This window comes from Physeter macrocephalus, chromosome 14 (genome assembly GCF_002837175.3).
Source record: "Physeter macrocephalus isolate SW-GA chromosome 14, ASM283717v5, whole genome shotgun sequence".
In the NCBI taxonomy this organism is placed as follows: domain Eukaryota; kingdom Metazoa; phylum Chordata; class Mammalia; order Artiodactyla; family Physeteridae; genus Physeter; species Physeter macrocephalus.
Window position 1 is genome coordinate 58,586,013 of NC_041227.1, and position 24,725 is coordinate 58,610,737.

At 41.5% G+C, this 24,725-nt stretch overlaps 1 protein-coding gene across 2 annotated transcripts; it reads right to left on the reverse strand.

The window, feature by feature from the left end:
• Positions 1-6,872: 6,872 nt before the first annotated feature.
• On the reverse strand, positions 6,873-22,992 carry CEP20 (centrosomal protein 20). Of its 2 annotated transcripts, none has more exons than XM_007127095.3 (5): positions 22,908-22,992; positions 19,274-19,471; positions 16,712-16,796; positions 12,809-12,945; positions 6,873-7,126 (listed from the first exon to the last, which is right to left on the reverse strand). In XM_007127095.3, the coding sequence occupies exons 1-5, from the start codon at positions 22,933-22,935 to the stop codon at positions 7,050-7,052; spliced, it is 525 nt and encodes a 174-aa protein (XP_007127157.2). In that variant the 5' UTR covers positions 22,936-22,992; the 3' UTR covers positions 6,873-7,049. The 2 variants fall into 2 exon arrangements, with proteins under 2 accessions (XP_007127157.2, XP_007127158.2); XM_007127096.4 differs by lacking the exon at positions 6,873-7,126 and adding an exon at positions 11,565-11,960.
• Positions 22,993-24,725: the final 1,733 nt, after the last annotated feature.

Genomic DNA, 24,725 nt, shown 5'->3' on the forward strand with positions numbered 1-24,725 from the left:
GGGTGTGCCATTCTCTGGCCGTGTGACCTCAGGCAAGTCATTTCCCTTCTCTGAGCCTCAGTGTCCGAAGCTGAAAGGGGTGTGTGTGTGTGTGTGTGTGTATAATTACGTAATTTGCAAGGTGCATGTCAGGATCCAAACAGAATGTGGGTGCCACGGCGCTCTTGAAAGTTCTCTTCACCTGCTCCTCCCCGCCCCAAGAAATTCTTGAAAATGAAGTTCCCTGAAAGTTTTCTCTCTCTCCCTCCCTCTTAGTGCCACTCCCTTACCCCGTGTCCGCCCCAACCCCTCCTGTGTGTCTGACCCCGTGTCTCTCCATCACCTTTTCTGTCTTGTTCTGCCTTTTTTCTATGTCTCCATCACTCTGCCCACCGCTCTTTCTGTCCCTCTGTCTCACTCTGTCTCTGGTCTCTGTGTCTCTGGCTCCAGATCTCCCTCCCTCTCTCGCTCTCTCCATCTCTCTCCACTCTGTCACATGCACGCACACAGGCCATAAAAGGAAGCCGCGGCGGTGGGCTGGCCCCGCGCCAGACCGGGGACCTGCGGGCAGCCGGGCGCCCCGCTCCCCGCCTGGCCCGGCTCCGAGGTTCCCGGCCGGTCCTCCCTACCCGGGCGGGCGGGAGACAACCCAAAAAGGGCAGGCGCAGGCTCCTTCCTGCAGGAATTCCCAGCGCCGCATACCAGCCCGGGGCTGCCGCTTCCCCTGACTAAATATGGTGCCGAGCGGCCTCCCGGCGCCCCGCGGAGTTTGAGGGGGTGGCATCCGAGGCCAGCGGGGTGGGAAGGGGACCCTTCTGCTCCCGACAGAGCCAGAAGGGGGCAGCCCCCAGTCCTCCGTGGGTCCCAGCTGCTTCCAGCCGGAGGGTTTACAGACAGGGTTAAAGATGTTGGAAGACCCTTACCAGGCTCTGTGCTTGGCACTCGCCCCAGTCTTATCCAACAAACCCTCCCCCAGCCACGAGGCCGGGTGATGGTGGGGCCTTTATTAATACCCCAATTTTGCAGGTGAGAAAACTGAGACCCTGGAGGAGTGAAGGGATTGCCTGAGCCCTCACCGGGTCCGGAGCCCACTGTTGCCATGATTCACTTCCAAGAGAGACTTTAAGGGGAAATGCCCAGGACAATTAGCCTTGAGGCTAAAGACTCCTCTCTGAGGTTAGATAACTAAGTTTGAATCTGCCAATGTCATTTTCTAGCTATTTGGCCCTGTGCCTCAGTTTCCCTACCTGTAAAATGGGAGGAACATCAGTCACTTCTTTACTTCCCAGCTGTTTGTAAACAGTCCTTGAGATGATCCATGTAAAATGAACATAGTACACTGCTTCATGTTAGCTGCTATTATTCAAAACAAACATGAAACCAAGCAGAGTTGCACCAGGCCTGGGGGATGTCATAATGGTGACAGCCTGTCCTGCCCACTGTTTCCTGCAGGCTACCAGTCTCCTCTGTAGAGTTCTGCATCTCAGACCCTCTCGGTCCCTTCATTCCTTCAACATCTTGCCTGCTTTTCACCCCAGGCCCAGCTCTCTACTCGACAATGGGCCTAAGTCAGAGAGTCAAAAACAGCCAGCATTCAGTTGGCTGGGACGTTAGGGGTAAAGTTCTTTAGAAAGCGATGAATGCGCTGCTTCCCCATGTGCCTTTTAATGTCTGCACTGTAAAAGGAGTGGAAATTGTCTCTGCGTTAGTACAGTGCTGATGTGGAGCAGAGAATAGGAAGGGGGAAAAACTGAAGTTGATCATGCCCTTCCCATCCTGGAAAGATAATCCAGAACAGGCCGTCAGTCTAACTTGCTGGCCTCAGAGTAAAAACGGGCACTTTTCTGGAGGCGTTAACATTGATATTCCAAAGGGGTGCATTTGATTCTTTAAAGAATTTGGTAACTTTTGAAAGAGAATAATTATAATAAATTATCAATAAATGAAGGCTTTATAACAGACACTGAATTGTACCACATTATCTCACCTAATCCTTATAAAAACCCTATAAAGTGCTTAAACTTTTTTTTCCCATTTTGCTGTGGAGAAACCAGGTTTGGTGAGTGAAATAATCAGCCAATTTAGCACAGCTTGTTAATGGTAGAGCAGGAATCCCAACCCTGCCTCTGTTATGGAGTCTAGGGTAAGTAGATGAGAAGTTTGAGGTTTTTAACTCATGATCTGCTAAGCACCAGCCAGGCAGCCACAGGATTGTCAGTGAACCTCTCTGAGCCTGTGTTTTCTCAAAGCACAGATGGTCAGAATCTTTGCCTCAACATGGAAAGTGTTTCATACCCTTCTGGTATACTCTAGAAGTACTCAGGGACAGTGTTTGCACATAATGGTCATTCAATAAATATCTGTCCAATGCAGAAGCTCAGATGTTTGAATCTTCAAAATCAGATGTCTCCATTTTATTTCTCATGGCTCAAAAAGCCAGTTAAAGATAGAGGGGGAAAAGTTACTTTCAAAAAACATTACTGTGACTGACTGAGGGCTGTCAAGTAAGTTTCCCTGGCATGTCTTCTGTGAGGCGCTGTGTACTGGGAGTTTCCATGAACTCATGGAACAAGATAGCAGTAGGGAAATTCCACTCTTAGAGTCTTTTTTTTTTTTAATCAAATAGCTTTGATTTTGCTACTAGGTTCAAAAACTTCCAAAGTGTGATTCCCTCCAGTTTTGGGGGTTTTTTTTGCGGTACGCGGGCCTCTCACTGTCGTGGCCTCTCCCATTGTGGAGCACTGGCTCCGGGCGCGCAGGCTCAGCGGCCGTGGCTCACGGGCCCAGCCGCCCCGCGGCATTTGGGATCCTCCCGGACCGGGGCACGAACCCGTGTCCCCTGCATCGGCAGGCGGACTCTCAACCACTGCGCCACCAGGGAAGCCCCCTCCAGTTTTTAATAACATCAAAAACTGGGTCCAAGCATGGCTCCTGCATGTCCTTCACAATTATTTAAAAGTGCATCAGGGGCTTCCCTGGTGGCGCAGTGGTTGAGAGTCCGCCTGCCGATGCAGGGGACACGGGTTCGTGCCCAGGTCCGGGAAGATCCCGCATGCCGCGGGGCGGCTGGGCCCGTGAGCCACAGCCGCTGGGCCTGCGCGTCCGGAGCCTGTGCTCCGCAACGGGAGAGGCCACAACAGTGAGAGGCCCTCGTACCGCAAAAAAAAAAAAAAAAAAAAAAAAAAAAAAAAAAAGTGCATCAGCACTCGAGTCATCCAGCTCAAGATCTGCACAGGACCTCTTCCTCCTTGCGAATAAAGGGCCATATTTCCTGACCACAAGCACGGCTCTGCTCCAACTCTCCTGTGCATAAGCACTTCGTTTCACTCATCATGGTCCCCACGTTTCTCCAGGTTCAAGACTGAATCACACAGTAACTTGCAGTGCTCTTTCCTTTATCACCAATTTCCAGCTCTGGTGTGTTGGTAACTCCAGATTCTCTACCTCTATCAGGAAAGTCCTAAAATTCTCAATAAAAATAGTTTTATAGTTTCTTACAAAGGTAAACATATTCTTACCATATGACCCAGCAAGTCACCCTCCTTGGGATTAACTCAAATGAGGTGAAAACCTATGTCTGTACTAAAACCTGTACTCAGTTATTTAGAGCAGCTTTCTTCATTAATTGCCAAGACTTGGAAGCAACCAAGACGTTCTTCTAAGTAAGTGAACGGATAAACTGTGGTACATTCAGATGACAGAATATTACTCAGCACTAAAAAGAAATGGGCTATCAAGCCATGAGCAGACATGGAGGAAAGAAAAGCATATTACTAAGTGAAAGAAAACAATATGTAAATGCCACATACTGTATGAGTCCAACTATATGACATTCTGGAAAAGGCAAAACTATGTAGACAGTAAACAGATCAGTGGTTGCCAGGAGTTAGAGGAGAAAGGAGCGATGAATAGAGAACAGAAAATTTTTAGGGCAGTGAAGTTACTGATACTGTAATGGTGGGTGGATACATGTCACTATACATTTGTTCAAACCCATAGGCTGTACAACACCAAGAGTGAACCCTGAGGTCAACTATGGAACTTTGAGTAATAATGATGGGTCAATGTAGGTTCACTGATTGTAACAAATGTACCACTTTCGGGGGTCATGTTGATAACGGGGAAGCCTGTGAGTGTGTGGGGACAGAGGGTATGTGAGAACTCTGTACTTCACACTCAATTTTGCTGTGAACCTAGAACTGCTTTAAAAAATTGTCTATTTTTTTAAAGATAATTTTACCTCACTTTCATTTTAAAAAAATTAATGAAGACCACACAATCCTTGCAGAATGGTTGTTACAAAAATGAAATGCCAAGTGGCTGGGAAGCATTGTCCTAAATGCCTTTAAAGGCATATTTTCACAAATGCTAATCATTCTTGTACACTTGGCTTCAGCTTAAAAGAACACATCAAATTCTACATAATCATACAGGCATGTGAGTCATATATAAATGTGTTCTTGCACATAATTATAAAGCTATTAGTTTATTCTAAGCAAGCATATATGCTACGCTTAAATTTATCATCTTCAAACGCCACCTCTGCTCTTGCTATGAGTTTTTACATTGCCAAAGTTTTAAATGTCTACTTTTCCTAAATCCCTCTTCAATTCCAATTCCCATCCTATTTTTGTATAAGTTTTCTCCTAAAACTTCTCCTGCATGTCTGGAGGAAAACTTCTCCCAACAACCTCGTGAAAACCACCAGCAACGATGTACTAATTTAGTTTATGAGTTCGTGAGAAGAGTTTGATGGGTCCTCTATGTTTATTTTTGTCTTTTCCTTCCTTGAATTTAAGTGTCTCAGCTCAGGAACCTATTTAAACTACTAGAACATATGGGAATTCCCTGGCGGTCCAGTGGTTAGGACTCGGAGCTTTCACTGCCAGAGCCCGGGTTCAATCCCTGGTCAGGGAACTAAGATCCCACAAGGTACGTGGCATGGCCAAAAAAAAATAATAATACTAAATGCACTTTTTCAAGCCATATGTGGCCCCACAGATTATGATACTGTCCCCTCAGAGAATAACACCACCAGCCCCTACCACTGCCACCCTATGAAGAATAATCGTCCCAGGGTGATATGGCTGATGCCAAGTACCCTCAACCTTACTCTGCACCCTCCAACAACTAGGTTCCTGGAGATCCCGAATGAAGGCCTAGGGAGCCATCGCCAAGCCTTCTTCTGGTTCCAGTGGACATCTCTTGATGACAGAACAGTCAGAGGAACGCCCTTTGCACAAAGGTGAGTTGCTTAAATTTTTTTTTTTTATTAAATGATACACTGAAAGTATAATTGTTGCCTAGGTACAAACCAGTTATAGAATAATGCATACAAATGTGCTATAGACTACATGTGACAATTCTGTTGAGCTTCTATTTTGATGATTTTATATGAGTATCCAAAATGACAAACTCCAGCATTTTTTCTTAACCTAGTCCTGCATGATTGCAATTCCTGAGGTAAACAGTGTCCACTACCAACAGCCCTGCATGTAAACTAAATCCTCTGAGAAGCATTCAGATATTTATACTCCCCATACAATACAATGGAATTCATAATTGTAATCAGGTACTACAGATTTCATTTAAAAAATGGAAATGAGCCCTTATAATACTTCTACATCTGTATATGTAATTTTAGCCCACCAATAGGGCCTCTCAAAATCCTTTGACTTGTAAAGTATGGTTTAAGGCAATTTCTTTAATAATTTTCTGCATTCAGATAAAAATTCTTGGTTAATCTGTAAGGACTGAACCCTGACTAGCACCAAAAATAAAATCAAGTTTCAATAGTTTCCGAAAGCAGCACAGAATCCATACCCTGAAAAGAATGCCAATTCTGTCAACTACAGCCCTTATCACCTTCCCTGTCGAAAATGTTTAAGCTAAATGTTGTCAGTGTACAGGCGCCCATGTAGTTTTGTTCTGAATACACCTTATGATTTGTGCCAATCAGATGTCTACTATAATAGTTTGTTGTTTTCAGTGAAGTCAGTCTGAAGACTCCACATTATAAAAATGTCAATAAATATCAAAGTAGCATTTTAGAGATGGCACTGTAAGAGCTCTTACTATTTTTCTACCCCAAGAATAAAAATCGACATTTAATAAGACATTCAGAGCCCATACAAGTAAGGGTTGGCCCTCTCATAGCTCATCTTGTAATTGCACAACTGAAGGCCACATGGAGGTTAAACAATGCCATCTTTTAAAAGGTACTTTATGGTATTTCTCATAAAGCCTGTCTCTTCATGTTTATTCCACATTCTTCACATAATAAACTCTTTGTTTTACTTAAGAATTAAAAGAATTATTCCCCCCCCCACACCTCTTAATTAAATCTTCTAGGAGAAGCCAAACTGTCTAAAGAAAGAAAAAGTACGTCATTACCAAGTTTTAACGTTCAAATTTAGGTAGTAATTCAGATATTTAAACCTAATTATAAATGGTTATCTGAAAAACAGCTAGTTCCACCCCAAAAAACAATCAAACTTTATAGGAATTATAGTTTTTTCTGGTTTTGGTGTTCTTTTAAATTTTTTTTTAAACATGAATGAATTTTCCTATAAATCCACATAATTCCAGCCTGAAGGAAATTTAATTAATGTGCCATGATAAAGAACAGAGCAGGGAATTCCCTGGCAGTCCAGCGGTTAGGACTCAGCGCTTTCACTGCTGGGGCCTGGGTTCAATCTCTGTTTGGGGGAACTAAGATCCTGCAAGCCATGTGGTGCAGCCAAACAAAGAACAGAGCATATGACTATAAAGACCTGATTTTTTTTTAGAAGAATTTATAGGGTACTAAAAAACCCTTTCATTTCTCAAAATTTAGGGGCCTTTAAAATCTTCCTAAAAACAACACATTTTCTTTCAAGTCAAATCTGGTAAGCTAGATGACAGAGTTAGCTTTTATTCACAAATGCAGTAAAACACAAGGGGCTAAAGGTTTTGCAGAAACTCACATTTCCACAAAGTACAAATACTAGTGATGAATTCTGGTAACATTAGGAGAATAAATAAGTTATTTAATGCATACAAGTTTATAAAAAACACCCCAAATGGAAATGTCATCTCTTCATTGCGGGAGAAGCGTGCAGGTTTTCAGTGTTAGTGCTCCTCCCCTGCTCCTTCTGTAGGTGGTCCTCTGTAACGAACAGAAGCAAAGGTCAGTACTCATCCCAAGTAAAAATGGGCAGCAGGCAGACTTATCTACATATATTATAGGATGTTCTATATTTAATATTGTGTGAGTTCTTTAGATGGCTTAGGACAATTTAAAAAAGGGTTTTTTTTAAACACTATTGAAGAAATCAGAAATGTTTAGTACTAGGGACTCACTCTAACTTTTCACAAGTGTTTCCTGACTTTTTTTTTTTTTAATTTTATTTATTTATTTTTGGCCGTGTTGGGTCTTTGTTGCTGCGTGCGGGCTTTCTCTAGTTGTGGCGAGCGTGGGATACTCTTCACTGCGGTGCGCGGGCTTCTCACTGCAGTGGCTTCTCTCATTGTGGAGCACGGGCTCTAGGCGCGTGGGCTTCAGTAGTTGCGACACGGGCTCAGTAGTTGTGGCACACAAGCTTAGTTGCTCCACGACATGTGGGATCTTCCCGGACCAGGGATCGAGCCCGCGTCCCCTGCATTGGCAGGCGGATTCTCAACCACTGCACCACCGGGGAAGCCCCTATTTTTTTTTAAGTGAATAGAGTACACCCTGGAGTAAACCCATGGATAAGTACTTACAAACTTACACTGTATGTAAGGAATGGGAATTCACAAGAAAGGACTGTGTATTCAGTTAGTATTTTGAGGGATGCCAAAGCTCAACTAAAAAGAAAAAAAAACAAAAACAAAAACTTTTCTTCAAATAGAAATCCTCCCAGCAGCACCCTCTTGCGGCAAGAAGAAAACTAGCATGGTTTACAACTTCCTACCAAAATCAGAAAACCCTCCGAGAAATTGCAGAAATTGTTCTTCAGCCAAAAACAAAACAAGAAAGTTCCATGCAGGTTCAGAGGAGCCCAGAGCCCCTGTGACCACACACTGTGCTCCAGAATAGTAAAGAAAGGGCCCTAGTTATGTCTGCTCCATTTCTTTTGTCCTGGGGGAGAGGGTAGCAGGCAGAAGTATTCTCGATTAAAAGAACCTAAAGAGACTTAACATCCAAATGCGACAAAAATGCAATGCACAGGGACTTCCCTGGTGGTCCAGTGGTTAAGAATCCACCTTCCAATGCAGGGGACATGGGTTCGATCCCTGGTCGGGGAACTAAGATCCCAACCAGGGAACTAAGATCCCACATGCCATGGGGCAAATAAGCCTGCGTGCCACAACTAGGGAGCCCACGCACCACAATGAAGACCCAGCGCAGCCAAAAAATAAAAATGCGATGCACAAACTAAATTCCTAAGAAAACACGAACCCCCCCCCCAACGATAACCCCCAATTCCCCAAACACTCTTTACAAGTAAAAAAAAAAACCTTTTTAATGACCATTTTGATAACAGGAGACAAAAAAATACAAATTTAGACAAGTTTTTAGAAATATGCAATTGTAGCACCAAAAATGCACACTAGATTTGCTAATTCTGAGGACAAGTTGATGTACACACAGCCTTGCTAGTCCAGAGCAGCTCCTCATCCTCAGAGGCAGTGCAGAGTGCTAACGCTACCACAGGCCTGCAAAATTCATCCCCCTCAGTGTTAGGCAACTTTGCTGGAAGAACAAGATCAATAATATCCTTAGGGCAAAACCATTTTTGGTTTTCTAGACAAGTGTTATAAAAGAGTGAAGTATGTCACTCATGTACTTCATAGATGTGCAATAATGTTGAGCTGATAATGATTTTCTCTTATTATAAAATATCTGGGCTTTTATTTATAGCAAAAGCTACCTTGCTTTCAATATTACAAGCACTAATATCAGCAGCATTAATGAACTGGCTACCATTTCAAAGGTGAGTGTGCCTGTTATATAAACCCTCTTCATTTTTTTTTGTGCTCTGAAAGCTTTAATAAAAGAAGTGCTTTCATGATGGCAGGCTTTGGACTTATCTTCAAATAAAAGTGAATTTAATTTTAGTGTTTTATATTTCAGCTGGATGACTTTGTGTAGATGGAAGGTATATAATCTGAAGAATAATTATTTTAATACCTTTATAACTTCTCGATGTTGCCAAATAAAACTTATGTATCTTTCACATAATAAGTTGGAGTTGAGAAAGTAAATGGAATGCCTAAATGTGTTACTAAAACATAATGCAATTTGGGGCTAACAATTCTTCACAATTCATTGCACAACGAGGTCCCTGTTGTGTCAGTAACATTTTTGATGATCAAGAAAAATAATTTGCAATATCACTGTTCTCCTATTAGTGCACTCATTCTCCTTTCTAAGTCTTCCACAGAATAGGTACCCAAAGCTTTGTTGACTTGAACTCGAATCTTTGATGCCTCTGGCACTTTATACAGATAGGAACCAAGGTAACACAAGGACTCTTGCATCCTCTCTAGCACACCCTGCACCCACCCACCCAACTGGAGCTAAAAATACCAACGTCATGGGTTTGCTGTGTTAACATGTGTTAATGTGTACAATATCCACTGGTGACAATTAAAGAGCAACTGGCATTATCATATATTCTTGGCAAGCATGTAAAGTGGTAAAGCCTTTTTGGAGGGGAATTAAACAATATCTACTACGTTTTTTAATATGCATATATTTTGAACAAGCAATTCTTCTAGGCATCCACATAAGAAAAATACTAATGCCACCCTGCAATACTGTAAAAGCAAAAAATTTAAAACATACAAAAGTAGGACTTCTCTGGTGGTGCTGTGGTTAACAATCCACCTGCCAACGCAGGGGACACGGGTTCAATCCATGTGTTACTAAAACATAATGCAATTTGGGGCTAACAATTCTTCACAATTCATTGCACAACGAGGTCCCTGTTGTGTCAGTAACATTTTTGATGATCAAGAAAAATAATTTGCAATATCACTGTTCTCCTATTAGTGCACTCATTCTCCTTTCTAAGTCTTCCACAGAATAGGTACCCAAAGCTTTGTTGACTTGAACTCGAATCTTTGATGCCTCTGGCACTTTATACAGATAGGAACCAAGGTAACACAAGGACTCTTGCATCCTCTCTAGCACACCCTGCACCCACCCACCCAACTGGAGCTAAAAATACCAACGTCATGGGTTTGCTGTGTTAACATGTGTTAATGTGTACAATATCCACTGGTGACAATTAAAGAGCAACTGGCATTATCATATATTCTTGGCAAGCATGTAAAGTGGTAAAGCCTTTTTGGAGGGGAATTAAACAATATCTACTACGTTTTTTAATATGCATATATTTTGAACAAGCAATTCTTCTAGGCATCCACATAAGAAAAATACTAATGCCACCCTGCAATACTGTAAAAGCAAAAAATTTAAAACATACAAAAGTAGGACTTCTCTGGTGGTGCTGTGGTTAACAATCCACCTGCCAACGCAGGGGACACGGGTTCAATCCCTGGTCCGGGAAGATCCCACATGCCGCAGAGCAACTAAGCCTGTGCGCCGCCACCACTGAAGCCCGAGAGCTCTAGGGCCCGCGTGCCACAACTACTGAGCCCCCGTGCTGCAACTACTGAAGCCCACACGCCTAGAGCCCGTGCTCTGCAACAAGAGAAAACACCACAGTGAGAAGCCCGCACACTGCAACTAAGAGTAGCCCCCGCTCACCACAACTAGAGAAAGCCCACGCGCATCAACGAAGACCCAACACAGCCCAAAAAAAAAAAAAAAAAAAAAAAAAACATACAAAAGTAGATCAGTAAAGAGTGATTAGCAATAGTACTATGGAATACTACAGAAAGAACGAGGTAGAAGCAGATCTACATAAATTGATAAAACAAGTGAAAAAAGCAAACTGTAGGATAATATGTACAGGAACAGTGCATATAAATTTAAATACGTAGAAATGACTCCTGAAGGACACCCGCCAAGCTGCTAACAGCACTACCTTCTGTGGAGGGGAGGGAAATCAAGGCGTTAGGGAGAGGCAAGGGAGGGAGGAGGTTAGAGGGAATTTCACATTATACTACTGATGTTTAGAGATTTACTCTTGTACTGTGTGTTTTGTTGTTTTTTAAGTTCTTGCCAAATAGTAGGCAATAATGTCAGTTCATTACCAATACTTGAAAAAGGAACTAAGAAAACTTCTCCATATTCTTTAAGTGGAAAGTGTACAGGAATGGCAATCAAGGGTGCTGCCTCTGCTAAAAATGATCAGCTACAGGCTTTAGATGAGTCAATGAACTTCTTAGTCTTGGTTTTCTCAACTGTAAAATAAGAAGACGGGAATGATTTCTTTTCCAGCATTCCATGGACTTAGAATTCTAAGATATATAGAAGGATAACTCCTAGTAAAGTCAGAACTAACCTTCAAGAGATCACCCTGATTCACAAATATTTTGCTTTCAGATCTTAAGAGACAGAGTAAGTATTTAACATGATCAATATATTTTTTAAATATTCGCAATTATTTCAAAAGGCCATTAAATACTCCTTTCTTTTTAAAAAAAATTTATTTATTTTTTATTTATTTATTTTTTATTTATTTATTTTTGGCTGTGTTGGGTCCTCGCTGCTGTTCGCGGGCTTTCTCTAGTTGCAGCGAGCAGGGGCTGCTCTTCATTGAGGTGCACAGGCTTCTCATTGCGGTGGCTTCTCTTGTTGCAGAGCACGGGCTCTAGACACGCAGGCTTCAGTAGTTGTGACACGTGGGCTCAGTATTTGTGGCTCGCGAGCTCTAGAGTGCAGGCTCAGTAGTTGTGGTGCATGGGCTTAATTGCTCTGTGGCATGTGGGATCTTCCCGGACCAGGGCTCGAACCCGTGTCCCCTGCATTGGCAGGTGGATTCTTAACCACTGCGCCACCAGGGAAGCCCAACATGATCAATATTGCTCATGGCGGTTCAGGAAAACTGCAAAAGACAATTTGCACTTTAGATGTTTCTTAAAAGTTTATTTCAACAGTCAAGATTTATATTTGTTCTGGGAATTCCCTGGCAGTCCAGTGGTTAGGACTCCACGCTTTCACTGCCAAGGGTGCAGGTTCAAAAAAAAAGATTTATATTTGTTCTGATAATCAGCTGCCTGAGCCCCACCTATGACTATCCTTAAGAAGAGAGATCAACTCTCAACCATAGTTGGAAACACTGAGCTATAAACCATTCAATTTAGATTATCAAATTGAGGTCCTACTGCTGATATAATCAAAACAACTGAAACCTCATTGGAAGAGTGAGCATTCTTAAAAGAAATATGAGCTGTTCTCCTAAGAATTTATTTATAGATAACTACAACACTACCACAAAGAGTATTCCCCCCACCCCCTCAAAAAAAAATATCCTGAAAATGCAAAGGACAACACATAAACCTCTGACTGCTCTATCTATATTTAGCAATCTTGCCTTTTTTCAGTCTTAGAGGGAAAAAAATTGATAATGTGATAAAAAGCTCTTTCTTCAATATGCTAAGGATCTAAGCTACTCCAAAGAGTACCAATCTATGTGAAAATCAAGTTTTTCAACACTTCTTTATAGAAATTATATCTAAGAATTTTGTCTAGTCATCTCCCCACCTCTCACAAGATTCTCCTTCTGAAAAGCATTGCTTTTTTGAGGATAAATAATAGAGGCTAACTATATTGGATATAAATGGAATTAAACTTTGACTCAAAATCTTAGGAAAAGCTGTTCCAAAGATAAAAACAGATAGGAAGAAAATATACTTGCTGATAGCTAAATGATAAGTCTCAGAAAACTCATACCCATTTGCTTTCTTCCATTAGGTTGTCTGCCAAGATTTGGGTTTGGAAGCTGAAGTGAAGACCCTTTCAGAAATGTATTTTGGATGTCATCCTTAGTTCCACGCAAGAAATGAGCTAAAATTCCATATAAAAGAGGCCTATAGCAGGAAGAAAATCAAAATCAATTCAATCTGAATAAATAGGAAAAGCTTAAAAATATTTACTCTTTAAAAGGTAGCCTCTGACACGAAAACAGCCAAGTAATTCATCAGACTTAAAAGAAAATAGATGCATGGTTATTATCCAAATTGCAAACTGTTTATGCTTTTTCAAATTTAAGTGTACCATTTAACTCTAAAGACAATTTTAAAATCCAGAGAAAACACGTTAACAAGTTAAACCTCACCTAAGCTGAAATACAATTTCAATCAATGCAGAGGAATCAGCTTTTTTTTTTTAAACTCCAAAGTCCAGTATAAGATTTCCCACTACCTAACATGGTCTGATACAAAACAAGTATTCAACATATAGTTATTGGATTAATAAATCCTTGCCTGGGTTCAAATCCTGGCCCTGCCACTTGACCTCAGCAAGATTCTTAACGTCCCCAGCCTCATAAATGTTTCTTCCTCTATAAATGAGGATAAGCATAGTCTCTACCTCATAGGGCAGTTATGGACGAAATGAGTTAATAAATGTCAAGTGCTTAGAACCATACCTGGCACATATTAAATGGTATATAAATGCAAGCTATACAGGAGTCGGGTAAGAACTAATATTTTAAAAGCTACTTTACAGTTTACAAAACACTCTTCTCTCTCTTCATTTTATCCTCACCTTGTGATGTCATAATCATCATCTCCAATTTATAAATAAGAAAACTACAGCTCACTGAGGATTTGCTAGAGATTGCTTAGGTAGTCAACAAACTTTACACTTGAACCCCAAGTCCCATATTCTTTTCCTTACAGCATGCTGCCTGGAGATTTACATTAGTGCCCTTGCACCAATGGAGGCTGCTCTGATGACAATAAAGAGTGGTTTTCCCTTGTTTCCAATATCACAGTTGAAAATATCAATTTAATGGATTGTCTTTTTGAGATAATCTATCTACTTATTAGCAGGTGTGATGGTTCAAAGTATGACATCCTTTCCCTTCAAAAGGTGGAGTCTAACTGCTCTCCTCTTGCATGTGAGCTGAACACACTTCTCAGGAACTGAGTAAGGCATTAAGTGACAGCACTTGCAACTTCAGAGTCTTAGGTCATAGACGGCATTGTGGCCTCCTCCTTGCCTTCTCTCTTGGTCACTCTCTCTGGGGTAAGTCAGTTGCCATGTCATGAGGACACTCAAGCTGTCCCATGGAAAGGTTCATGTAGTGAAGAATTGAGGCCTCCGACAAGCAGCCATGTGAATGTGCCACATGGAAACGGATCCTCCAGCTCCAGCTAAGCCTTCAGATGACTGCATCCCCGGCCAGCATCTTAACTGCAATCTCATGAGTGAGACCAGCCACAGAAGCCACACCCAGATTCCTCTCCACTGATAATAAATGTCTGTTGTTTTAAACCACCAACTTCTGGGGTCATCTGTTATACAGCAATAAATAACCAACTACACACAAAAGCAATTTTTCCATACCACAAAGAAACCAAGAGAGTGAGTTTCTCTATTTAATAAGATGCCTCAGCTCTTACAAAAGCTTCATACAGGAATATAAAATAGGTCTCTTTGTCTACTTTAAACCATTGTTTCCTAAAGTGTTAACTGGTCAAAGAAGATTTTTAAATTAAAAAAATTGTTTTCCAAATTTACAATAAAATTTACTTAAGATTTAAAAATTTTAAGACATATTAGAAAATATAAAACTACCACATTTAACCTGCAGCTTCATGAATATTATGGTTTCTTTTTTCAAAAATCCTACTTAATGTTTTTAAAGTACAGCTTCACAATGCCTTATTTGCAATTCTGAAAAACAAAAACTCTGAAAACTAATTTTCTTCATAAATTTGGCACAAACTCATTTGGTGGCACGGCTTGACCTAACATAAGGTTATTATACACTTTATCCTACTTTTTCTTAAGTTTCACTGAAAAATATTAATGTGACTATTACTGCTACTTCAGACTTCCACTGGAACCTACACCATATATGGACCACATTACTTTTTAAAATCTGAAAACTTTTCAATGGAAATGTTTTAAAGCAACATTTGCTTTCAGAAAGCAAACTACTGGCAGCGTGACACGAGTTAGAAAAGAAAAGGAGAGAAACGGGACAGACGCCTCCTGAACTGCACAGCGCAGGGCGTGAGGACAGACAGGCGCTACTGCACAGGCCAAATTGATGAGACTCGCAAAATGACTGGTGGAGAAGTGAGAAGGAGCCAGAAGTACAAGTGAGCTCTCAGGTGAAGACCTGAATGGCAGTATGAGGAAGCTACGAGGGGGGCTTGAAGAGATGAAAATAATGGACTTGACTTTTGGACACACGGAGTTTGAGATGCCAGCAGAAATGTGGGCCCGTAATTCACAAGCTCTGTAAGATTTAAAGCAGAGTCACCAGCGTGGAGACATCATTAAAGACTCAAAACTACATAGAAAAGTGGGCAGGGGGACAAGAGGAAAAGAAAGTTAAGGACAAAACTTGGAGGAGGGCTTCCCTGGTGGCGCAGTGGTTGAGAGTCCGCCTGCCGATGCAGGGGACGCGGGTTCGTGCCCTGTTCTGGGAGGATCCCACATGCCGCAGAGTGGCTGGGCCCGTGAGCCATGGCTGCTGGGCCTGCGCGTCCGGAGCCTGTGCTCCGCAGCGGGAGAGGCCACAGCAGTGAGAGGCCTGTGTACAGAAAAACAAAAACAAAAACAAAAACTTGGGGGTGAGTGCCCACAATTTAAAGGAACCCTAAAGGAGCCAGTGAAGAAACTGTGATGACCATTAGGGAGACAGAAAAACCAAGACAGTAAATGGTCATAAAAGACAAATGACAAGAAGAAGTGTTTTAAGGAAGAGTTGTTAATATTACAAAACACTGCAGAAACTCAAGTAAAGCTGAGCTTCTCAAATTGGAAATAGATATATACCCACTCTTAGTGCTAGGGACCTGGTACAAAGTACAGGTGGCATACGATCCCAGAACACTAATTTTACACAAAGATTTGAGGGAGAGTTCAATTTAATTGACATGTCATTTAAAACATTTTAATGGTAAAAAAATTATATCATGAAGTAGAATGAAAAAAATTCAATAAACTTTTAGAAAGAGAAAACATGAGGCTTCAAAGAAATTTCTTACTAGGGGAAAGTTGCTTTGATCTATGTTCCCAGGCCTCCTAGGTACAATTTTTTCTGCCATTAAGGGATCCTCTAGAAAAAGTTTAAGAAACACTAAAGTAGGAAAAAAACTAAGAAACTACTAGAAAGTGGTCACTCTTTCAAGAGCATAGTTTCAGTACAAACGGTGAGAGGAGAATTTAAAATGCAGAGAAGGCAAAAGAGGGGGTAATAACAAAATGAAAACAAGGGGTTGATCTTCACTAAGTTCAGTGATAAAAAGGAGTTAAGAGGTTTTTTTGGAGAGGGGAGATTTGAGTACATTCCCAAGTTGAAGTGAAGGAAGCAGTGAGGAGGAGAGTTAAATGTGAGGAAGAAAACAATTGATAGAGGAAAGCCTCAGGTAAAAAACAAAAGGATGTATCAAGAAGCCAAGAGACGTGACCCTTAGGATGAAGCAGGGGTGCTCAGTCCTCTGAAACCACAGGCATTTAGCACCTACTCACAGCTACACACCGTGGACGTGTGCTAGATACACACTGGGCCCAAATAAATACCTCCTGAATTAAAATGAAATAAAACCACTGCTATGCAATTATGACTCCAATACAACAATATCTGAAAACTTATTTTTTAAAAAAACTTCTTACATTGTATTATCCTTTGATTCTTCAAATGCATTTAGTTCACGGATGAGAAACTGTCTGTCCAATGGAACTATGGGTTGACCAGATTCTGGGGGGAAAATCACATAACACTGAGTCTTTATTAATGTAAAAAGTATATAGGATTTTGATTAAAAACCACACTTACGAGGTATACACATTTTTCAGACTTTAGAAGAATGATGATGGCACACGCCAAGGCAGATGCAACTGTATGTGATTTTATGACTTTAAGAATAGCTACTTTGTTAAATGCATATTTTAATACAGTTTAACATAAATTTATTTTTTAAATCCCCCAATTTTGAGTTGGGAAAATTGTGTGTCTATATACTAGACTTCAGAAGTCCTATTTTCTAAGAAGCCCGTAAATTAAATACATGACAGGGCTGATATCCATTTGGCGGCAATAAATCTAAAAGTACAATGAACACTAATATGAAGTCCTGGCAAGGATACAGGGCAACTGGAACCCTCATACTCTGCTGGTAGGAGAACAAAATGTTGCATCCATTTATAAGTTAAGCATACACTTACCACACACAACCCAGCAATCCCACTTTACCCGAGACATGAAAACAACGGGCCAAACCTTGTAAATGTTTTATAGCAGCTTGACTCATAATTGCCAAAAACTAGAAACAACCCAAATGTCTATCAACTAATAATAGATAAATCAATACAACCATACAATGGAATGCTATTCGGAGGGGAAAAACAACAGCATGGTCTCAAATGTGCTATCCTCAGTGAAAGGACAAAGATTCAAAATGCTACATCCTGCATGGTTTCACTTACATGACGTTCTGGAAAAGGCAAATGATAGGTACAGAAAACAACAGATCAGAGGTTGCTAGGGGTTTGAGAGTAGGAGAAGAGGTTGTCTACAAAGGGACACAGGGAATTTTTTGAGGTGATGGAAACGTTCTATATCATGATTGTGATTGTGGTGGTAGTTACACAACTGTATGAATTTGGTAAAATCCATAGAACTATATACTAAAAATGGTAAAGAATCTTATATGTTAAATTTACCTCTTTTTTTTTTTTTAAAAGCCAAGACACTGGGTCCCTGGTGGCGCAGTGGTTGAGTCCGCCTGCCGATGCAGGGGACATGGGTTTGTGCCCCGGTCCGGGAAGATCCCACATGCTGCGGAGCGGCTGGGCCCGTGAGCCATGGCCGCTGAGCCTGCGCATCCGGAGCCTGTGCTCCGCAATGGGAGAGGCCACAACAGTGAGAGGCCCGCGTACCGCCAAAAAAAAAAAAAAAAAAAAAAAGCCAAGACACTGTAGAAACTTGACTATGGTCATTATATTCCATTCTAGGTAAGCACAAGTCCAAGACATCTAACTGATGATATTTTCATGTTCTTCTTTTCTGATTATTAATGTATTATATAGCCATCTATTAACAAACTGAAGAAAGTGAAGATACTGATATTGAAGATCCTTAAACCAATAAAAATCATCAGTCTTTATTCAGTTAAGGTATTAACATTCAGTTAACATTAAATAAAAGATCTAGAATATTAACAAAAGATCTATCGAATGGAAAGTTCCAGCATCACAAATAAGGAATCCATTCTCTCTTCCAAAATCCACTTCAGGATCTCTTTTCTTTGATGAGGCATATCTCCAAGGCACCAAACAGTCTTAAAGCACAGATTACACCTTGAACAAGGGAATCAAGTTATGTACATGCAAGGTGTTTTTGATCATCCTCTCAACCTCATCTCCCCCAGCCCAGGGGCAATGCTGATCCTGACTATTGTGCATATTCTTCCAGTTCTTTTGCTTTCTTAAGAAATAAAATTTAACAGACAAGGGAAATTTCTTTTTAACTGTTGACTCCCTCCCCCCTATACCATTTCTCTCCCTCCCATCACTAAAATGAGTTTGGAGTTTACCTTCCTAATCCTTTTCTTTTTTTTTTTTTTTTTTAAATTGAAATATAGTTGACATTTCTTTTTTTATTTAAGTATAGTTGGTTCACCATATTATATTAGTTTCAGGTGTACAACACAGTGATTTGAAATTTCTATAGATTATCTAATCCTTTTTAGATATCATGCTTTCATACATTTGTATACAGTGCCTGATCAATACATGGTAGCAATATTTTGAGGCTTTATCTCCTACGTTTTATATTTTTTAATAAAGAATATATATTAAATCTGTGTGTGTGTATTTTTAAAGCATATACATAGAAAAAAGACTGACAGCAGATAGGGTAAAATGTAAAGAACTGTTTATTCTCAATACCAGTAAACAAGTATTTATTGTCAGTGCCAGGAATTATGGATGATTTTTCAAAGTATGCACCTAGTTTAAGTGTTTATTGAGTTATTTTCCCCTACAATACAATAAACCTCACGAGCACTTGTTCAAGCTATGGAAAGAGCCCATGGGAGTTTTATGTCCCAGTCATGTCCCAGATGATACTGTTTGGTAATGGAATTAGATTTCTAGGCTAAACACTTGCTGAGAATTGGGAGAAGGGAAGAGGCAGATTTCATATCTGGTAACTAACAATAAATAACCTCTTACCTGCTATGAGGACAGATGCTGTATACTTATATTTGTTGAATTCCAAATACTCCCGAATTAATTCATTAATTAGAAGGTTTTCATGAGACAATGATGGTCGAGGTTCACTTTCATCATCAAGAGCACTGAAAACTTCAGCTCGAATCCTTGCTTTTAAATGCCCTAATACTCCTCTTTTTTCCAAGGTGTCCTTTAAAACTGTTAAATATAAAATATTAATGCTTCAGTTACAGAAGAAATTTTGTCATTCTTAGCCAAACTTTGAAGAAAAATGCTTAAAAGGTAAATGGCATAACACGCACTTTCAACCTATAGTCTATGACAAACTGAACAATCATCACATTAGCTACCACAAGCCACATTTGTAATAAAAAATAAAGTTCCTGAGTTGCGATGATTTATTATTTTAATATATTTAAGCAAATGCAAGTTTATCCTTCCAACATCGTCACTGTCAGAGGCTATAGACTGATAACACATTCTTTAGTGAAGAAGAAAACGGGGAGAGAAATATACTTAGCTTACTGGGACCTGAACTTATCTCCCAGCGTCTCGTATCTTTTCAAGAATGGTTGTCGGGCTTCCCTGGTGGCGCAGTGGTTGAGAGTCCGCCTGCCGATGCAGGGGACACGGGTTCGTGCCCCGGTCCGGGAAGATCCCACATGCTGCGGAGTGGCTGCGCCCGTGAGCCATGGCCGCTGAGCCTGCGCTCCGGAGCCTGTGCTCCGCAACAGGAGAGGCCACAACAGTGAGAAGCCCGCATACCGCAAAAAAAGAAAAAAAAATTGGTTGTCACTGCAGACAGGTTCTGTATGTCACTAAAACCCTCTGGTCCAGAAAGTAGATGATTAAAGATAACAAGTACACTCCAAAAAGGAAGGACTATGTCGTGACCTGTGTATAAAAACTGATACCCAGAACCCTTGGGAAATGGCCCATTCTGAACAAAAAGGTGGGCTTTTGTTCTGGGGGGTTTGTTTTTTAAAGGCAATTATGAGTTAATTCCTTAAAACAGTAAGAACTTGAAATTGTAAGCCTACTTAGAAATCTAACATGTAACTTTATCAATGTCATCTCAAGGAATCAGGGATATATATGCTTAATGTAATCTAACTTCTTGATAAGCAAGGGTCATTATTACAAATATCAGTAGTTATGATAATGAGATTTAGCTATAAATACTAATATGGATAGGGCTGAATTGGCATCATCCCTTGCAGTGGTCTGGAACCTTAACCTTTTTTTTTTTCCTCACGTTGTCCTTAATAGCTAAATAACAACTCCAGAGAATTAACACATTTCACCCATAGTGCCTAGAATAGAGAGCTGCCTAGAGGCATTATAATACTGTGCTGTACACTATTGGTGTAATAAATATAGTTTAATACTGTATTATGCTATAAATAAGTACACCACAATAATGCCAATTCAGAAAGGGAGCCCAGGGACTTCCCTGGTGGCACAGTGGTTAAGAATCCGCCTGCCAACACACGGGACACGGGTTCGAGCCCTGGTCGGGGAAGATCCCACATGCCACGGAGCAACTAAGCCCGTGCGCCACAACTACTGAGCCTGCGCTCTAGAGCCCGCGAGCCACAAGTACTGAAGCCCACGCGCCTAGAGCCCGTGCTCCGCAACAAGAGAAGCCACCGCATTGAGAAGTCCGCGCACCGCAACGAAGAGTAGCCCCCGCTCGCCGCAACTAGAGAAAGCCCGCGTGCAACAACGAAGACCCAATGCAGCCAAAAATAAAATAAAATAAAGGGAGCCCAGGGAGTGTATCCAAGTAGGCATGGACATGAAATTTTTTTAAGCTTTGATAAACAACAAAAACCTGAGTCAGGTTTTGTTGATTAAAGAGATACAATCTAGACTAGACTTTAACCTTTCTTGGCCCTTATATTTAGATTCACCCCCTCAACCTTTTTTGCAGGTGTGTTAAGAGTAGTTATCACTCAGTCAGACTGTGTAACAGGCCCATAAAAGGAAGGTACAGCTTTATTATGTTGGGATCATAACCGAACCCCTGTTCTCCAATTCCATCTTTAGAAATTAGACGGAGAGATTTTTTTCCCCCCAATTACTCCGTATTTGCACACAGCACAGCCTCGAACTCAGCAAAGAAATGAGAATTAATGAAGCTGGAGTTAGGAAACCCAGCATGTCTCATCACTACCTCAGCGGTAGATCACTAACTCCTGCCTCACTTGTCGTCTCCAACATGAGTTCTATGTCTCAGAAATAGAACCAAGTAAGGTGGAAAAATGTGAGGTGAAAGTGCTTTAAAAAGGTGAAAGCCCATATAAGATAATTGATTGGCAAGTATTTTCAATGGGTTTCTCCTGAACACTAAGCACATTCAGAGCTGAGGAATGCAGGAAAAGCATAAAGGGCTCCCTACATCTGTGTAGGACATTCCTTGTCTAGAGAGTTCTAGGGTTCCATATCATCCTGATCTGCCTTCTATTACCATGTTTATTAAAACACTGTACCATGACAATTTCTTTCGAAAGAGCTTCTTAACCTGGTTTATATTCCAAAGTATCTTTAAATCCTCAGAAGTTGCATGCAATATTACAGGTGATATGTGTTTCCTGGGGAGAGAGTTCAATTCATGTCAAGTCTGTCCTTGTGGATAGAGGTATGCCTTTTTAATGATTGTTCATCAGTCCTGGGCCACAAATATACATTTAAATCAATAATTCCTGAATCATATTCTCAAATCATACTCTCCCCACCAAATCTATAAGAATCACTGATTTAGAGCCTAAATTCCCTGAAAAATGGAACTGGTTTTACTAGTTGGTCAGCAGTTATCACTCAATAAGTAAGACCTGCAGGCCTGGTGCAGCATCTCTAGGTTCTCACTCTGCCTCTTTCTAGCTAAATTACTTTGGTCGATCTATTTCACCTCTCAGTGCCTCAATTTCCTAATCTATGAAATGGGCATAAGGTTGATACACAGAATCAATTAGATAACACAGGGGCTGGGCTGTGCCTGACACATAAGGCTCGATGACTAATAACTATAATTACTATTACTTGTTTGGACATCTGCATCAAAACTAAGGGTGTACAAATGTTCTCAGCTTAAGGACTCGAACCTTTGTGGAACTTTTCCTAAAAACACAGGAGAATGGCCAGGCCAGACACCTTTCTAGCTCCACTTTTTCCCAATGGCAAATCGCGACCCACCTCGCAGGTGGTTGTAAGGATGCAATGAGATAAGCAAGCAAATGGTTTAGGATTGTGCTGAACACCAACAATGGTGGTTTAGATATTGTAATCATCAGCCCGGAGGGAAAGGCCCGGCCCACGGCCTCGCCCCCGTCGGGGTCCAGAAGGATGCGCCAGAGCCCCAAGGTGCAGAACTATAGACCTCTCAGGTACCTGGGGATCCTGGGACTCCTCCTCCAGCTCGAAGCCGGTTTAAACATTGCCCCTATGCAACCACATCCCCTCAGGGCCCCCGCACGGCGGCCGCCACACCCGCTGGACGCTCCGCAGGCCCTGACGCCACAGAACGACCCCCGAAAAGGCTGACTAGTGTTCCGCGCACCCTCCTTTCGTCCCACCCTTTTCACAGGCTGAAGGCCGACAAAGTTCAGTCTGCAAGCTTCCCATTCGCACTCACCCGCCTTCAGCTCGGCAACAGTCGCCATTTTTCAACGGCCCACAGGGGAGAGCCTAGGCCGTGCGCACGCGCAGCTCCGCCCCGCTCCGCGGCGTGGCCTGTAGCCAATGGGCTCGCCGCTCTCGCCGCGCCTAGTCCCGCCCCTCTTCGTTTACGCTCTCCATGGTTGGATGGGTGGTGACGGTCCAGAGAGACCCCACCAATCAGCGAGTGCTCTAGGCGTGCCCTGCTGAGGGAGGAGGGAGGGTAAGCCCGGGCTGAGGCAGGTTGGAGCCTTACCAGTAGTCCTGCTGGCACTCTAGGGCTTAACTTTAGCCTTCATGATTTGCCCACTGCTCACCTCTGCAGCCTCAAGTACTAATTGTTAATAGTTACCAGGTATTAAACTTGAGAATGCATCAGAATCACCTGGAGAACTTGTTAAAACAGATTTCTGGGCCCCACCCCTGGAGTTTCTGATTCCATAAATCTGGGGTGAGGTCCGAGAATTCCATTCTAACGAGTTACTAAATGATGCTGATGCTGCTGGTCTTGGGGATAACACCTTGAGAACCAGTGTATTAAGGGCTTACTATGAATGAGCCTGACACTCTTATAAGTGCTTTACACGCGTTGACATTGATTTCTCTATTACTACAACATTTCACAGAGGAAACTGAGTGAAGTCTGCAGAGGCGTAACCAAGATCACCAGCAAATGGTGGAGGTGAGATTTGAATCCAGCCTCTTGCTCTTCAAAGCCTGTTCTCACCACTGGCGCTTAATACTGGGCAGTGCACATAAGGAATCCAAGAGCTATTTGTGAAGATGATTGATGAACGAATAAGCTCTAGCATCCCAAGGAAATGAAGAAAAAGGAGCAAGGGAATAATGTACCCAAAACTGAGTGTGAGGTTCTATGATTCCAGTTGTATTTCCAGAAAGGTCAACATTTGTGACCTAGAACACTGCCCTTTAAACTACTAGTCTTAACCCAATAGTAGATTTTGAAATCTATTAGTATATGCCAATGAACATATTTTCAATGAAATGGAATGGAACAAATAGAAAACACAGAAGTATTATTTTTGAAACTTTTGTTTCAGGTCTATATGTGTGTTCTGGTTCCTGGTGTATTTCTTAAAGTGGATGGCAGTGAAAAAAAGCTTCACAGCCATTGTAACCTAGAGGAACCCATTCCTATTCCAAACTCGATTCATTTTGACCTCATGGGACACAGATCTGTTCTGTAACCTTAGAACGGTGCTATCCTGTTGCACTTCCCTATTCTGTAAAGCCCACAGTGCCTGAAATCCTAGCCAGCATCTGAAGAGATTTATAAAGATTAACTGAATTCCGTAGGCAGAATGTTTGAGCTCTTTGGAGAAAAGCGTTTGTGAATATACTCATGAGGAACTCAGAGAGAGAGAGGCAAATAATAATGATTAATAGTGGTAATCATACAATAACTATTAACCTCCATTGCCACTGTGTGTGTGGCAGGCCCTGCTCTTAAAGCTCTACTTTAAGTCCTCACCAACAGCCCTATGAGATAGATACGCATAGAGCAGTCGTCTAAAGTGAAATCTCATTTAAAATTATAGTGATATTGGGTAATACACTGTGTTGGTTACGATGTGATGAAACAGGCATTATTGAGTTGTGGCCAGAAAGTTCGTTCTGGTGTTTCCGTAAGATGTTACGGAAACACCAGAACGAACTTTTTGGCCAACACAATGCCATACCTAGCTGGTAGGCAAGGAGACTGGCCCCACCTTCTCAGAAGGCTGTTTGGCATACCTAAACAACCTTTCACATCCTTGGCCCATCAATTCTAGTT

Coding starts and splice junctions, on each gene's coding strand:
- CEP20 (XM_007127095.3), bottom strand. CDS start 22,935: ATGGCGACTGTTGCCGAGCTGAAGGCGG. Junction 16,797..19,273: donor AGCATCTGTCCTCATAGCAG/GTAAGAGGTTAT, acceptor TTTTCCCCCCAG/AATCTGGTCAACCCATAGTT. Junction 12,946..16,711: donor GAATCAAAGGATAATACAAT/GTAAGAAGTTTT, acceptor TTCCTGCTATAG/GCCTCTTTTATATGGAATTT.